The sequence below is a fragment of the Bactrocera tryoni genome, chromosome 5 (assembly GCF_016617805.1).
Source record: "Bactrocera tryoni isolate S06 chromosome 5, CSIRO_BtryS06_freeze2, whole genome shotgun sequence".
In the NCBI taxonomy this organism is placed as follows: Eukaryota; Metazoa; Arthropoda; class Insecta; order Diptera; family Tephritidae; genus Bactrocera; species Bactrocera tryoni.
In genome coordinates, this window is record NC_052503.1 from 70,913,115 (window position 1) to 70,930,444 (window position 17,330).

General features: G+C 33.4%; 1 protein-coding gene across 7 annotated transcripts in view; it reads right to left on the reverse strand.

Moving 5' to 3' along the window:
- Positions 1-17,330, reverse strand: part of LOC120776614 (CUGBP Elav-like family member 4) — a 975,983-nt gene that overhangs the window by 203,070 nt on the left and 755,583 nt on the right. For 6 of the 7 annotated variants that reach the window (XM_040107404.1, XM_040107406.1, XM_040107405.1 and 3 more), the window contains one exon: positions 1,342-1,476. The exons of the other annotated variant lie outside the window; for it this stretch is intronic. In XM_040107404.1, the coding sequence (XP_039963338.1) occupies positions 1,342-1,476 (135 nt within the window). The remainder of the gene's footprint in view (positions 1-1,341; positions 1,477-17,330) is intronic. 7 annotated transcript variants of the gene reach the window in all.

Sequence of the window (17,330 nt, forward strand, 5' to 3'; positions counted from 1 at the left end):
TGAAAGCTCATAATTGTAAATGCTTAAAATATTTGTAAAAGCTGTTGAAAAAAAAATATATTTGTGAAAGCTCCTGAAAAATAAACCAAATATATTATACAAGATGTTATAAAAGTGAAAGCTCTCTACAACGAAGGCTTTTCATAGAAAGCTTGTAACGGTAAATGCCTAAAATATTCGTGAAAGCTAACTCACAAACATGAAATCTGAAGAATGAATGAATCCTGAAGTTGTATGAGGGAAAGCTCTCTGCAATAAAAACTTTTCATTGAAAACTCCTTTCTTTGAGGATGAAAAATATTCAAAATATTTTTTCTCGAAGACAAGTTTCAGTTCTAGTTACTGACCAAAGAACTTAAGTAAAAGCTGAACTGAAGTTTATAAAAACGCACAAGTTTTTTATGTAAGGAGTTTAGAAAAAAAAATAAATCATAAAATAAGTGCTAAAATATATTACAGTTCAAAAAAGTGAAAGTAAAGAAATTTAATCAAATGAGTTGAATACTTTTCCCTACCAATAATAAAGTGAAAGCTCAATGAAAATTAGAACAGTGTTATTCTAGAGAAAGCTCAAAGAGATGAAAGCTTTAAGAAATGAAAGTTCAAAAAGAAATTTCGTTTTGATTGTTTTCGATACTATTATTGGTAGCAATAATAAGTAGTGAAAGCTCAAAAAGATGAACGCTTTATAATAATTAAAAAAAATTGAAAGCTCTTTCTAAAATTTTTTTTTTCGAATAAGTTGAATATTTGCGCCTACTAACAGGATTATTGTGGAGAAAGCTCAAAAGCATGAAAACTTTAAAAAATGAAAGTTCAAAAATAAATTCCGATTTGATTGTTATCGATAATAGAATTGGTAAAAAAAAATAGTTTTGATAGAAGTAAGTAAATTGAGTATTAACATAGTGAGATATCAGAACTCAAATAACATGAAAGCTTTTACTAATAGTGAGAGCTCAAACAGATCAAAGCTCTGAATAGTGAAAGCTTAAAAATAAATTTTGATTTCACTGCTATCGATAATAGTATTTGTATCAATCAGTCAGCTTCTTCACTGCTAAATTTGTCTTTATTATTCCTTCACATTCAAGTCGAAATTTTCGAGTATAATATTAATTTGTCGATATTTTGATATTACTCGTAAGTAAATTCAGTGATTTTCATTAATATAATTTTTTAAGTTTTTTTTGCATCACAATTTTTAAAAATTATGTCTATGACATTTTATACATTTTATATACTTACTTCATTTAACTATAAATGTTTAACTAACAAATTACAATTACACACATAGATCAAGGAAATACAAGAAAATTTGCAAAAATCGTTTGTACTCACCTTTGCTGGCGCCTTCCGGACCACGCAATATGGTGCACTCTTCTATGCTGCCAAAAGGGCTGAATATTTGTCTAACATCCTCTTCGGTTTGTTGCTTGCTTAGCATACCAACGAACAGTTTGCGATCTAAATGCTCTAAATATATTTACGATAGCCGACGTTACGCAGATAAGTAGCAGTCCATACAAAAAGGCACAAATATACGATGGATAGCGGCGGAGCGTTGGGTGGGAGTGGATGTGGTTGGGTGTGGGCGTATGGAGTGATCGGATAAGGGAGTACAAAGTGAACGCATACATTTTAATTTATTTAATTTTTTGTTTGAGGAAAGGGTTTTATTGCGGTTGGGAGAAATTAAAGAAACAAGAAAAAAAGAAAAAAGAAAGATATACAAATTATGAGTACAAGGAGTTATAAAATATTTCAATATTAGCAAAATAATATGGAGCAAGTAGTTTATGGGTATCATAATGGTGGTAAAAGAATAAGGTGTTCATGGAGATTTAGTGGTATGCACGAAAAAGGGTTGGAGAAAATATGCGGCGCGGCCACAAAGTAGTGGAGCATTAAAATTAATATACATTGCCAAAAAAAGCAACAATGTGGTAGCAGAGAAACAGAAAAATTGTAAAATATGTCAAAAAAAGGATGAGAGGTAAAATATTGTAAAATATTTTAAAATAAAAAATTTTCAATAAATATAATGAAGGTTGTATTCCCATTAAGTAGACAAACGAGTTAAGAGCAAATTATATGCATGTATATAAAATGTAACAAATGCAACGATATAACGAACGTACGCAACGAATGCACATTGAAACGAGCGCCAAAGTACAAAACATTACAACATTTAAATATATTTGGAATATTTAAAATTTGTTTTTTTTTTTTTGTATTTGTAATAAGAAAACGTTACAACATTTATTTAAAAATAGTATTTGCATTAAAAGTTTATGGGTTTTTCATTTGTTGTTTAATTTGTTTCACATTTGAGTACAATTTTATTTTATTGCGAAAAGGAAACCAAAAAAAATTTCAGTTTGAATTTTTTTATTTTTTAATTTTTCAAGCAATTCAAGTAGCGAGTTTTATGATTGAATGTAAAAAAGAGAAAAAAGAGTTCAAAAAAATAAATAATAAAAAATCAAACAAAAAAATATATATTATAAAACCAGAAACAGTTAGATGTGAAACGCGAATTTTTATATTTTCGAATTATGCACAAAATAAAAAAAGAATTGAAAAAAGTATTTATACGAAATTCCAGCAGAAAGCAGCAGTATGCAAAATAATTTTGATTTGTTAGTAGAGCGAGAGGAAGTTGTGGAAGTTTGCACGTGTTCAGCACGCAAGTAATATTTTCACAATTTTTTTTTTGTTTTTGTTGGTGGGGGGAATTTTGATTTTTGTAAGGAAATTGTGCCAATTTTTGTTGTACGATTTACAGCATTTTTATTTTTTTATTTTTTTTTAGTTTTGATATATTTTTTGTTTTTTTTTCAGTTTTTATGTAGTTGAGTTGGAGTTGGTAGAGCAAAAAAAGGAAGAAAAAGAAGAAAAGACAAAAATTGTAACTTTAGTAAAAATTTTGAATAAATGTTTATCTAAATGTTTGTTTTGTGCTTAAAGTTTTACTCTATAAAACTTTGTTTTAACATTTAAAGTGGCAATTATTTTAATAGATAGCTTTTAAGGGTTTTGTTAATAATAATTTGGGCTAAGCAGATTCGAAACAACTAGGAATGCACATAAGAAAACAGCTTTAGTTTCGAAAACTTGCTTGTATAGCACTGGCATATAAAATTTCGCTTCAAAGTAGGCAATAAAGTTTTTGAACGTATTTTTGTAGAATATATTTAGGCACAGGGAATGAAAGTTTTTGAATAAAGTAGAAACTTTTGAATTAGAGCACAAGTTTATGTAACACTAGTACAAAATATTACTCCCAGAAGTAGGCAAATACCTATTGAGCATATTTTTGCAGCATACTTTGAAGCGCAATGATTGCAAAGAAGTACATTTTTCGAATAAAGTACAAAAGTTTGAATTGGTACACTACTATTGCGCCTACAAATAGACTAAACACCTAGTGTACATATTTTTGAAGTATACTCTTAAGCGCTCTAAATGTAAAAGGGGAAAATTTTTTGGAATAAGTACAAAATTTGGAATTAGCGCCAAATTAATGTAACACTAGCATATAATTTTGAGCCCAAAAGTAGACAAGAAAGTCACTGAACACATTTTTGATGCATACTTTTTGGCGCAGTGGTGTCAAAGAGTAAAATGTTTCGAATAAATTGAAATTTTTTAAATTAGCACAAATTTTATGTGACACTAGTTTTGCGCCTAAAAGTAGACAAGAAAGCTAGTAGAAACATTTTTGAAATATGCTTTTAGGCGCAGTGAATGCAAAGAAGTACAATTTTTAGACAAAATACAAATTAACGAATCGACGCAAATATATATGTGAATTTGTATTAAAATTGTTTGATTGTTTTTGTAATTTAATATAGATTTCATTTTTTTGGACTTCTTAAATTCGCTGTAATTAGTTAACGTTTTTTGTAGCTATTTCAGCAATTTGTTTATTGCACTTCATAGCTTGTTTTGAATCTGCTTGGTATCGAAAGTTTTCAGCCAATGTGTTTGCCTAAACTTTATGTAACTTTAATACTATATTTTTTTTATTTTAAATAGTTTTCCTAAAAATAATAATATACTTACGAATAAGTTTTACGAATACTCAATAAAGATGCGACCACACATACATACGCACAGCGATACGAAAAATTACAATACGTATACATTTATATAAAACTTTCAGTCATAGCCACTACTTAAAAATCGCACAATTCTTTATAAATCAAATGATATACATATGTACCTGCTGGCTTAGCTGCTTGATTTATCGGCGCTAATATGCTGTTGAGATTTTAATAAAAATATATGGCAAAAATAATAGTGATATCATAAGTTATGTGTCTAATATTTTGTGGCAAATTTTATAAATACTAAAGGTTATTAAGCACTTTCAGTTTGCATTGAGGGAAAATGTGTGAAAAAAAGTATACATATGTTTAGAATATATTTTTGATATATTTGATATGAGCAAAGCTAGCTTTGCAGTCATTTACATATTTAGAAGTACTAGTCACGTTTAGTGGTTAGGAAAACCTGTAGCATACATTTTGGCGTGAGTAAAATTTATAAATATTTTGAAATCCGAGAGGTAATGTTGAAGAAATAGCACAGAAAGTGTCGTTTATTGTTTTAGTACAAAATACAGCTTCTGCAAGAGCTGAAGCTGCTCGACCTTCTTAGGTGACACCGCTTGGCCTATAGAGCGAGCTCTTTAAAGATTCCAAAAAGATCCCACAATTGCGAGCCAAATTTAGTTCTGCGATGAGGCCCACTTCTGGTTCAAAGGGTACATAAGCAAGCAAAATTGCCACATTTGGGACGAAGAACAACCTGAAGAGATTCATGAGCTGCCATTCGACGGCTAGGTGTGGCTTTAGTGTTGCCGATCAGTGAAGAAAGAGAAGAAAAAACAAAGGACCAAAATAATTCGGATAATATAGATAACCATGTGGCATGTCAAAGAACGGAAGGCTAGCTTTGAATTTATTCGATTATATAGAATATGATATTTTTAATATTATTTTTTGTTTTATATAAGACTATTAAATCACGAATTCGGGGTTCCGCGTTTATAGGTGTTGAAAGCGCTGAGTTTAACAAACTAATTTCTACGAACCCTGTGAACTATGAAGTTTAATAAACCCACTGCACTAACTCCAGTTTGAGGTTTAGTTTTGTGAAACCCTCAATCACTCGAGTTTGAAATTTTGAGTTTAAGCGTGTTGAATGCGCTGAGTTTAACAAAATCATTTCACTAACTCCTTTTGAAGTTTCGCATTCCGTGTTGCCACCGCTGAGTTTAACTCAAGTTTTCCTGTTTATGCAGGTTGAAAGCGCTGAGCTATACATTGCCATTTCACTAACTCGAGTTTTAGATTTCGCGTTGCGTGCTGAGACCGTTGATTAGCATTGACTTGCGAAACCTAATACTAGAGTTTGAGTTTTTGTGCTTATGTATGTTGCGAGCGCTGAGTTAAATATTTTATATTTAGTGGACTTTCGGTTGGCACATCTAACTCGAGTTTAAGATTTTGTATTCAGATATGACTTTCAAGCACTCGCCTTAGATATTTACGAAGTGCTAGGGGCCTGAGAAGTACTTAATATGTTAGGTTAAACTCTTTAGTTGTGCATCGGAAACTGTCGACACAGTTCCTGACACATAACACTCTAAAGTCAGTTTAGAATTTGCAACTCAATAATACCACTAAAAGTATGTAACTTAAGTCGGGTTTAAGGTTCTGTATTAAGAAATAAGATTCTTTCGATGTTTAGGAAGATATCGGAGCTGGAAAAGTAGTCATTACATTTACGTTATTAGAAATATTCAACCGCGCATCACTCCTATTTTGATAGGGTTTTTGATAAACCTCAAAGTCTGAAATAAATGTTCAGATTATAAGGATTTACAATTCAAAAATTCAACTGAAAAAGATTTTCTTTAGAAAATACTTAATTATCTCAATTAATTACTAGTTATTGTACACGTTTTTTGGAAACACTTTTGATTATAATATCAAGATTGCATTGAAAGGATTGTATAAGTAGCCAATGATATAAGTAGAAGCAGAAAGTGCTATCAAGCTGTTACTAAAAAGCATGAAAGAGTATGAAAACGTATACATTTCTATACATAAATGTACGAGCATGTACAGCGTTTGCCCCGCAGCTGCGAATTTGTTATAAAATTAGTGCTTAGATAGCGTCAGATATTACCGAGAGCAATTGTGAGCTGTAATGAGCAACAAAAGGATACTTGCCACACACACACACATGTAACTGTATATGCACAAGCGTAGCTGTCAGTATTTAGTATAAAATTATCGTGATACAGCCGCAGGCGCAACATGCAAAAATAACAAAGCAAAGATGTAGCAAAAAAAAAAAATATGAAAGAATTGGAACAAAGACAAAGGAGCAACAGTGGCGCTGCCACAAATTGTAGCAAACTGCTTACCCAAGACTGAACTTGCAGCGCTAACTTGCCTGCCAACATTCGAGTTAAGTGTATGAACTCCTTTTGGAAGTGCATACTTCCTTGCTGATACTTAATATGACCAAACTTTTAACATTAAACTGGCTGATTGTCTGCGTAAATGTGTGAGTGATATAGCAATACGCATGAAGCAAATGTGTGAGCGCTTTTATATGTATGTGTGGATAAGCGTCTGGTTGTGTGTGCGCTGTTGAAGGACATATTGCTGTAGTTAAGCTAATAATAGCCAGAGTACTTTTCATTTGGCTCGGCCAGCTACGAAAAGGAAACTACACACATATCAAATATGCACACACACACATGCATAATGGGTGTAACACAGGCATTTGTATATATAATTGTGCACGACTGCTCAGCAATTCAACTCGAGCGCCGAGTAGACCATTGGGTCTCTTGAATATTTATACATATGCGGCGTAAAACTTACAGACAATAGCTTCATTGGCAACAGATGGCGCACCAAGGAGTAATTGCGCACAAAGCAACAGCGTGTGTTTGTGTGTGCTTGCTTGTTGCAGGCAATCTTCTTCTTGGTCGCACTAAAATTAAAAGCAATAAAAGTAAAAATAAAATTGCATGAAATTTTGTGCAAGCAAAGTGGCAAGCAAGCTGTTTTTATACAATTATTGGCTGTTGTTTGTAGCAAATGTGTGTGTTCACGAGTAAAATTGTGTATATGTGTTAGCTCTTAAATGCTTATGTGTTGCACCTGCTTGCTGCTAATTACAAATCTTGACACATTTGCACATAAATAGAGACCTAGAACATGTTGAAGGTCGTTAGTAGCGCTTTAAATGGCTTTAAATGACGTTTGTATGAATTTTGTAGCATAGACAAAGGCGCGTTGGTTGAATTGAACAAATTTGAGGTTAATTTTGCAGCGTGGTATGCACGTTTTTGATATAAGCAGTTTAATAAAAGACAAACATGTTTGTATATAAGCTGTAGCATAGTGCTGAGCAAAATAAGTGCATCCATAAAACACTTATTTTTAGAGATTTTTACATATTTTGATATTTTTTAGTATTGTTGGCTAACTTATGGTAAAATTTAAAGTCTTTTAAGGCGTAGTAAGTTAATTTTCCTAATGAAAGCCGTGACTAAGTCGATCATACTGAGCAGATAGCCTGCTTTGGTCAGCATCTTCTTTTATAAAAATATATTTTTCCTCACTTATTTTCAAGTTTTCAACCTTTCAAGTATAAAACAAGTAAGGCAGGAAATCGCTATAATAATAAAGCCCATTAGGCACATACAGACAAGCTAAGTGGCTCCTTTAGTGCCACGTGAGGCACGCCATTTGGCAAATATAAAGTCACCGTGTAGTTGCAGCATGGAATGTGCAGCAGTCACGGTCTGATTGCTCAATGTTGAGCTGGCGAATAGTCTTACAACACTCACACAGGGCACATATGTATGAATGTGTTGGTTTAATGCTGGAGCAAGTGTTGAATTTCAGCAAAAAATTGCTTAATATATTTTTTTGAGGACGGCGAGCCGAGGGCAGCTGCTAGCTGACCGTTAACTGCATGCTGCCTGGCTAGTCACTTATGACACATCATATTGCTTATGTATGTGCTAGAGAATGTTAAAATATACAGTAGCTCCTTTTCAATTTCTTTATTGCTTTTACTACAGCCGCCAGCGCAATTATCCGGTGCAGCAAAGGCGGTCAGCAGCTTGTAACAACAGCAATGGTTATTTTAGCTGGCGCTTTAGTTAGCTACAATTTATTTTAATTTTTTTTCTATGTGCTGGCATGCTATGTTAAAGCCTAAGCGGCAATTTTTGCCTTTTCGTCTCTACGGTCCGTCAAAAAGTAAAAATAGCTTGCAACAAATAGTAAAAAAAAAAATCAGCAAATGTGCAAAAGCGTTCAGAAATTGCTAACCACATGAAATGACCAGGTGCGCTCAAGCGCCTAGTGGTATGCTACACAAACACCAGCCCTTGTGTTAACTTTTTCCAATACCGTTTTATAATTTGTGTCTATGCCGCTGTTTGTGGCAGCAATTTTTTACTTTGCTTATGACTTTTCTGTTGCAGGCTTCAGCCAACATTTTTTCAAAGAACTTAGACCCCTGTTTTGCAACTTTTTTGTTATAAAAATGAGTTAACTGCAGACAGTTGCTAATTGTCTGGCGCAATTTTGACTTTTCTGTTTTATGCACGATTTTCAATTCGTTCCAGAAAAAGGCAGGCTCAGCGGCAAAAGATTCTCTGGACAACCTCACTAAAATGTCAGTTGTGTAACTGTATTTTAAATGCTGGTACTCTCACCGTGCGCTTTTTCATGGTAGTCATTTGTTGTCTTTGCTTTAGCTGGCAGGTAAAAAGCTAATGGTTTTCGCTTTCCACATATGTAATAATGTGCAGCCCTTCGGCCACTTTATTGCCTTTGTGTGCAGACGTCTGTGCACATTGACATGTAAATTGGCATTTAATGACGGTACATGAGATTAGTAGTTGAGGTAAAAATAATTTCAAATGTGTTTTGAATGAGAAACGAAGTAATAAATGAGAATGTGCTAGATAAAGGGTGCTAAAATAGGTGTTTCTTTATTACTATATGAATGTTTAGTGTCATTTATTTACGCGTAGATTAACATTTACACATGATAGCGTTAACTAAAGGAGTTTTAAAAGTTATTTGCGACTGAAGCCAAAAATATGCCTCAAAGTATGCAAAACGACATTAAAAAGTTAAAAGTTATTTGCCAGGTGAATAAAATGTTATCATACATGAGCTCTTGTAGTCGAATTTACTCTTTAAACACTCACAGTTAAATTTGACTTAGACAGACTTCTTTAAATGGTAATGATACATATTTTTATATCCTAAAAAGGGTATATTTTGTTTTTACCATGTTTGTTACAGCCAAAAAGAAACGTCGGAAACCTTAAAAAGTCATGTTTATTTTTTTTTTAAATGTTATTTGCGATCGAAGCCAAAAAGCATGCTTCAAGATATACAAAACTACATTTAAAAGATCAAAGTAAATTTCAAAATGAAAAAAATGTTATCATCCGTGAGCTGTTGTCTTCGAATATACTCTTTATACACTCCAGGTCATATTTGACCAAAACTTACCCCTTTAAATGGTACTTATAAATACTTTTATACCCTAAGAGAATGTTTTTGGTTAGCATGATGTATTTGAAATTTCGCACACGTCTTTTTCTAGCACAAAAAAAGCTTATCTGTCAAAATTGCCATAATAGAATCATCAATTTATATAGCCGCCATATAAACTGAACATTAGGGAGTTAAGTTCTTGTAAGGAAAACTTCTTTATTTTAGAAGGTATCTGTGCGAAATTTGGCATAGATAATAATCCAAGCGATTAATATATGTACTTTCCGAGAAATATGTGCAGAGCGGACAAATATAGCATATAGCTGCCATACAAACTGAACGGTTAAACTCAAGGCTTTGTATGGAACGCTATATTATGTGAGCAGACATCTTCATGAAGTTCGGCGCAGATTACTGTCCAAAGCATGTCTACTATCTCCGAAAATATTGTTCAGATCGGAACACAATATCATATAATAAATGTAAATTGAACGATCAGGCTACTGAAATATCTGAATTTTTGTGCAGATCTCTGTATGACTCGGTACATATAGTGATTAGAAATGCGATATTTATGCTGATAGATTACTAAATAATGTATATAAATTACTTAGAAATTGGGTATTTATTGTGTTAGATCTGTTGTATTCACCCGATATTTGTATTTTATTAGTTTTTGCAAAAAATCTTATTTATAAAAATCTTATTATACATACATATACTTCACATAACTCTTCAGCTATAAATATTTAATTGAAAGTTGTCTAATAAATTCAAATAATTTATTTTGCTCTCTTGTTTCATTTGCTGTCACTTGCTTTCTTTCACAATTGCAATAATTCTGTGCACGTAAACAAGTTTTATGAAAGAGAAATACAAACACTTATTCACTGTGCGCCAGTATTGCCATTAATTTTAATTTGCTTTTATAATTGCATGGTCAAAAAGTGAAATATTTTCACTTATAATTATAATGACAAGCATTGACATTAGCGTAATTGATTTTCAACAAATACACAGATATTTAAATACAGCAAAATTCGCACGCACAACGCACACCAACCGACGCACAACTAATTGGAAAAACAGATTTCGACAGTAAAAACAAAATAAATGTTCAAAACATAAACAAGCAAAGGCTGCTGCGAGCAGCAAATAGATAATTAGTGAGTGCGTCATATTTGGCTGGAGGAAAATGCAGAAATCGAAATTTGATGGCAATCAACAGTGCGCATAAATGTGTTTATAAAACATAACTCAGTGTTGTAGTTATAGTGTGTTTGTATATACATACATATATATCAGTGAAACATAAAGTAGAGCAAGCGTATGACAGTTTGAAACGCGCGATTAATTTTGGTAGTAAATTTGAGTGTCACGCACACAGATACACATTGCATAGTATTTAAGCAATATTTTCAAAATTCCATTATACGCATTAGTATTAACAAATACACGCTTTCTCATGTATGTATATACATATATGCATAGGTCTATGTATGTGTATGCATATGGCTAAATGTGAGTATGATGTCTATAAGTGTGTATATAAATGCCTGCTGCTGCTTAATTTCTAATTGTTTGTTTTTACTGCTAATTGCTATTGCTTTTAATGGCTATCTTTATTAGTCAGTTATGCCTCTATTTAATTGTTGCTGTTTTCCTTATACAACAACAGCACTCGCACTACTAAATTTGATTAATTTTCGGTCAGTACTAAGAGCGATTTATATTTACAAACTCGTTTTTGAAAATCAGTCACTAATGACACGTGTAACCTCCGCAGTGTGTTTCTAATTAACCTGTTTTTTATGTAGCGTTGCCTAGTTTAAGGCGCAAATGTTTATAAGTAGTTTTTGTCTGTCCAAGCCGATATGTGGCTGTCACTTCACTGTCATTTTAGTATTCCGATCAATATCATTTTCGAGTCAGGTTCCAGAGAGAAGATCTGAATGGAGAAGAAGTAAATTAAGATAGGAGGTTACGGCCTCTATCCATACCGACGGATCTAAAATAAACTGATCACAACATCTCTCTTTTTATACGCCTACCAGACGCAGCCAGCATCTTCGAAGCGGAAGTACTACTATTAATTCCAACATAGTCAAAGACTGCAGGAATTCTTTCCCACGCTTAATGTACTGCTAGTTTAACGCGACTTGTCCACAATTTGGGTTCTCGATATCAGAACTGTTTTCGCCAATGAAAAAGCGGACGAGTTGGCAAAACTAAGAGCCTCTTTAGACAAATGGAACTACTACACCCGCTGTGAACAATCAAAAGAGAACTTCATATGAATTCTCGATAGCAAACGGCAAGAAAATAAAGTAGGTATGACTCAAACATGCCAGGAATAAAGGCAAGGACCGACTGATAAGGTTATGAAATTGTTTGTACTTCTTCTTCTTAATTGGAGGATGGAGTCATGTGTAGAAGTTCACGCAAGTGAGGAAAGTTCTCTGATCGCCATTCACTTGGGAGTGGCCAGAAACGATTATTTTACACATAGTTCAAGCAGCTCATACCTTCCGGTCTTTGAACAAGTATCTTCTAGGTAGCCTAAGAACATCAGTTCGAAGGCGAGCTAAAGTGAGAAGGCGAAACACCCCCTACATAGAGTTGTGCGCTGGGTTTGGGACCCGCCACGTCATTCGGCTTACCATTCTGATCATAATTACTATTTGACATTTTCACAAATTTGTTCACTAAATTCGTGCCAGAAATAATATACAAATGTGGCATATAGGTGGCGCTAATGTAGTGCAAAAGCTTTCATAAATAACGACAGCTATACTCTGCAATTCTTAGCCGGTTTATAGAGTGATTAACAGCAACAAACTAGGAGGTATTTTTGGACTCATTTGCACAATATATTCACTAGGATATGGAAGCCATTAAAATAGCATACAGATAAAGATGCACCTAGCTTACTTTGGTCTAACAAAAACAGGCACAGAAACAACCTAATTTCCAACAAAGCATCAATGAAAAATAGCTCTATTTATAGCTATATTTTTGAAGGCTAGTACCAGTATGGCGCCATGTATCTTTATGGGACTGTAGATAAGAATCGTAGATAATCCGTATAAGAAAGTTTAGTTATATTACGTATTTAAAAACATAAATGGTAAATAATATGCTCCTAAAATGATAAATAAGCTTGTGGAGGAGAACATGTTTTTATCTTTCATTAAATTTCGATTAGCCTGGCTTAAAGTTGAGGAATACTTTGCGATCTATGCTCTATTGTGTTTCAACCAATTTTCAAATTTAAATTAAATTCGGTTCTGATAGTAGGTGAAAACATCTGGAAGGACTCTTAGTATATTTCAAATGTCAGTTTGAGATATCTATTCATGATATCAAAAGTGTATTTATGTATGTATAATTTGAGCTGAAGTTAGGTGAAATATTTGACCATTTTAAGTGAAAAAAAAATTTCGAAAAAAATATTATTTATATATAATATATGGAATAAGAAAATAATAAGTAATCTATGACTAAATAATATAGCTTTTCGATAATTTCTGGCATTCACAAGACCTCTGGTTACTCACAAAAGCAGTCATATTTGAATATTTCTGAATATATACACATTTAGCACCAACTGCTTCCAATTGTAAAACTATAGTACAGGAATGCATACCTATACACATCTATATTATGAATATGCATGCATTTAACCAACAAATATATGTATTTATTTGCAACAAATCCTTGTATTCCTACATTTGCTGTAATTTCTGTGCTGTCAACAGCAAGACCAAGCATTTGCCACAACTGTGATTGAGAAGCCAAGAAGAAGTTGAAGACGTAGCCTTACACACATGCAACTGTAGCTGCACATAAATGAAGTTTTTGTGGCATAACTCTGTGCATGTGAGTTGCAGGCGTACGTGTGTGTGCTTTCGCATTTAATATCTAATATATTAGTTGTGGCGCCTGCTTGCGACATAAATGAAATTTTAATAACAAACACGCATGTTTCAGAAATTTGCGGTTGATTAATTGAAATGTGGTTAAAAGCTTGCGGTTAAAGTCAAGCGCAGGCAAATGCAATTGCACACAGGCTTACAAGCGTGCAAGTGTATGCGTTGAAACCTGTAAGTATGCAACGAAGGCAGGCAATCAGTGCTGTTGGTTAAGATTAAGTGAGCATTTTTCGGACTTTTTTGCTTTCATTGCTGGTTAACGGTTATATAAGTTGTTTGTAGTGTAGTAGTGAGGTAAGCTATGAAATTAATTTGTAATTTCAGTAATTAAATGCAAGGCAATTTTGCGGAAACCGCAAAAGTGTTGATGGAAATTTTTGCAGTTAAAGTTATTATATTATTTTTAAAGAGAGTGAGCATACTAGCAACAGTAGTACGAATTTCAATTGAATAAAGCTTGAAATTTAAGTTACTGGACACAAACCTTTCTAAATTTTTCGGTTAAAAAAATTTTAAGGAAATAATTTTACAAGAACACTTATATAAATGCCACAAAAATATTTTTCTAACGTCGCCATTTCCTATTATTTCTACTATTTCACTTGCATTGTCGAAATTCCTTACGTTGCCTGCAAATTCCTTAACAAAGTAAGCAGCTCATTCGCATTTGTCCCCGAGCAACGTAGCAACACTTACTTAAAAGCCTTGCACGTTGGCGGTAAAGGGGAGCGCATTGTACAGAAATTTACTTAAACCCTTTTCAGCCATTTAGGCGTTTATTAGCTGAATACCAAGCCGCATGCCATGTCTATAGCACTAGGCTGAATGCCTGACACAGAAGTCGCTCTACGCCCACTATACCTCTCCTCCAACGCCAGGCTGTCACACTGCTGAGGACGTAAGCGCAGTCTGTACTTAACTCCTTTCAACAGCTATGCAGCTAAATGAGCTGCCCTTTATCATTTGGCGCTCCCCCGTGCTCGATCTCTCACACTCTTTGTGTGCGTGCGTTTGTTGCGGTGCGCGTGCCCCCAAAGGACCTTTGAGCGCAATTGTTTTGAGAGACAATTGTCAAAAAGTTGGCAGCCACCAGAGCGACAAACTTAAGGTTACTCAAACTCCTTGCAAGAAATGAAATAAATATACGCAGAGCAGCACACTCTTAGGAGTAAAGTGTGAATTCATGACGGTTGCTTGTCAGTTGCTTTAAAGCAACGCTGAATGACAGTTGAAATTTCTACAAATAAATGCCTTTGCATCAGGGCGACTTATAAAATATATGATTTGTGATATTTCATAGCCTGCACTTGCTGTCGGAAGCGGTAGGAATTACTTTTGTATAAGTATGTAAAAGCTACCAAACTGTATATGCGCAGTATAAAGAGCCAAGAAAATTGCCTTTGTTTCCACCTTAGTAAAATGTCTCAAAGCACAATGACGACTGCCTTTCAACCTGACCGCTGTTTGGCTTACTTCGAGGCGCATTTGCCAACTTTGCGCTTTACACGCACTCATTTACTGAAATCGCTAGTCCTTTGGGTATCTTTATGCGTTCGGAGTCGTTTGGTTCACTCGTTAGTCTTCGAAAATTTGTAGGCTTGAGTTAAATAGAGTCTATAGCGTCTGCGGTGTTTGTGTAGGCGGCTGTGTGGTACAAAAGACATTTTTCCTTTGGTGTGTATAGCCGTCAGACAAGTGTAAAATTAGTTCATTAGTATTGTACGCAAATTAGTTAAACTGACTGACTGCCATTACCGACTTTAAGAGACGTGCCTGCCAGTTGCGAAGGGTAGTAAAGATAGGTCACAAATAATTAGATGATATTCGAAACATTTAATTTGCTTGGTAGGTTTGTAGAAAGATTTTGTAATTAGTAAAAAAAGTGCTGAAATATTTACATTAAAAATAATTTCTCATTAAAATAAATGCTACAAAGCCGAAAACACCGCAACATTTATGGATTAAAGTTCATAAGCTGTCTGAGAATTACAAAATCAAAACTTTCAGCGACGAAAATAAGCGTCTACTTCAGTTTTAGTAGGAAAAGCTATATTTCTCTTGAGAACAAGTTATCACTTTGGTTTTAAAACACTAAATTCACACAAAACTTCCATGTGATCACACTTTTGAAATTTTTTTCAAATTTTGGATTATAGAATGTCAAGAAAGTCTCAAAAGTTCTCTTAAAAAACTTCCTAACTAACCAACGTATTTCGATACGACCACCATGCAACACTGTCACCAAGCCGCATGCAACATAATGCTGCATTGCAATTTTTATGACCCAATGGCTTACCAAAGCCCCTGGTGACAGTCAACTTTTACAGCGACCATAGCTGGTTTATGCTCATAATTGTTTGCTTTCTTTCCATTGCTTGCCACTGTCTGTCGCAGCAGGTTAAATTGTGTTGGTCCGTCGCTAAGCAGGTAATGCACTTTTATTATTATTTGTTTTTGGATTTTTTACTTGCTTTCAAATATATTTTTATGCTTTTTAAAGATTTCCTTAGCTCTGTTGGGGCCATAAAAGTGACATTGACGCGCATAAAAATGTAAAAAATGCCAATTGTAAAGAAGAGCTCAGTGCAAATGAGAATTTATACTGCCAGTACTTGCGTGTGTTGGTTTGTGTGTGTGTGTGTTTAACGGTTTTTGTGCTGAAACGGGCGTAAATCTTCTGCCAGCAATGAGCAGCTCTTGGAATGTCAAATAAATTTAAGTTGTGACGCGTCAGAGATCAACGTAATTTTATTGGTTGGCAGGTGAGTGTTTCCTACCGCTGCTGGTGGGGGTTGCATTGCTGTATGTGTATATGTATGTGTGGAGTGGCTTAGAAATTTTTCTTGGAGCGTTAGGGGAATACTAATCTTTAAAATAATGTTTTGTGTCTTAAAAATGTGGAAAAAAACACTGTAAACAATTACGTATATAATATATATAATACATAATATAATATATATGATATATAAATTATATACAATATTATACATTGTACTTTTAAAGTATAATATACTACAAAAATTCTTCTGGTTCCTACATATTTTTTATTGTTGAACAGATGTTGAAAAATCATGAAAACATTTAAGTTTCCAATCCACTCGTCAATCTGGTTTCCTGATATTTGTTGTTATATGAAAAGTAATGAAAAATAGCAGTATTCTAAGTTCGTTTGTCTACAGCCGGTGGCATTGAAAGTACTATTATGGTTTTAAGACGATTGCTTCCAAATTTCTATTTTTTAGACAATGTTGTTGTATGAAATTTTGGTAAACTTGAGCTTTTCTGCTTTAATTATTGTCTTACAATAAAGTTGAGACCTGGTTATAGCAGAAGTATATACAGATATCATAGTTCTTATGATGGATTGTTATCTGGCATAGTTTCCAGAATAATATATTATTTTTAATACAAACGAATTACTTACAGTTTTGAGATTTTATTGAATGTGTGCAAAGAAACTTACCTGAAATTGAAAAAAGTACAAAATTGTTATTAGTACAGTTTAGTTGTCATACATCATTTTTAAAAGTTATTAAAATAAGTATTATATAGCTAAGGAAGAAATGCGTTGAGACATTATTTCTTCGTCTTCAAAAGCACTGACACAGTAAATTTGATAATTTATTTTATTTTGAGAAGTATACATTTAGGCGCAATACAGTAACATTCAAGAAAATGAGCTTAGGTTTTTGAAAAATAATAGAAACTAGAATTAGAAGCCGCATGTAAACTAACTTGGCAAATTTTCGTGGTGAAATTTTTTAAATAAAAAAGTTTCTATAGCTAGAAGTATCCATTTAGACTCAATCGATTTCTTACATATATATTTTTATATCTATAG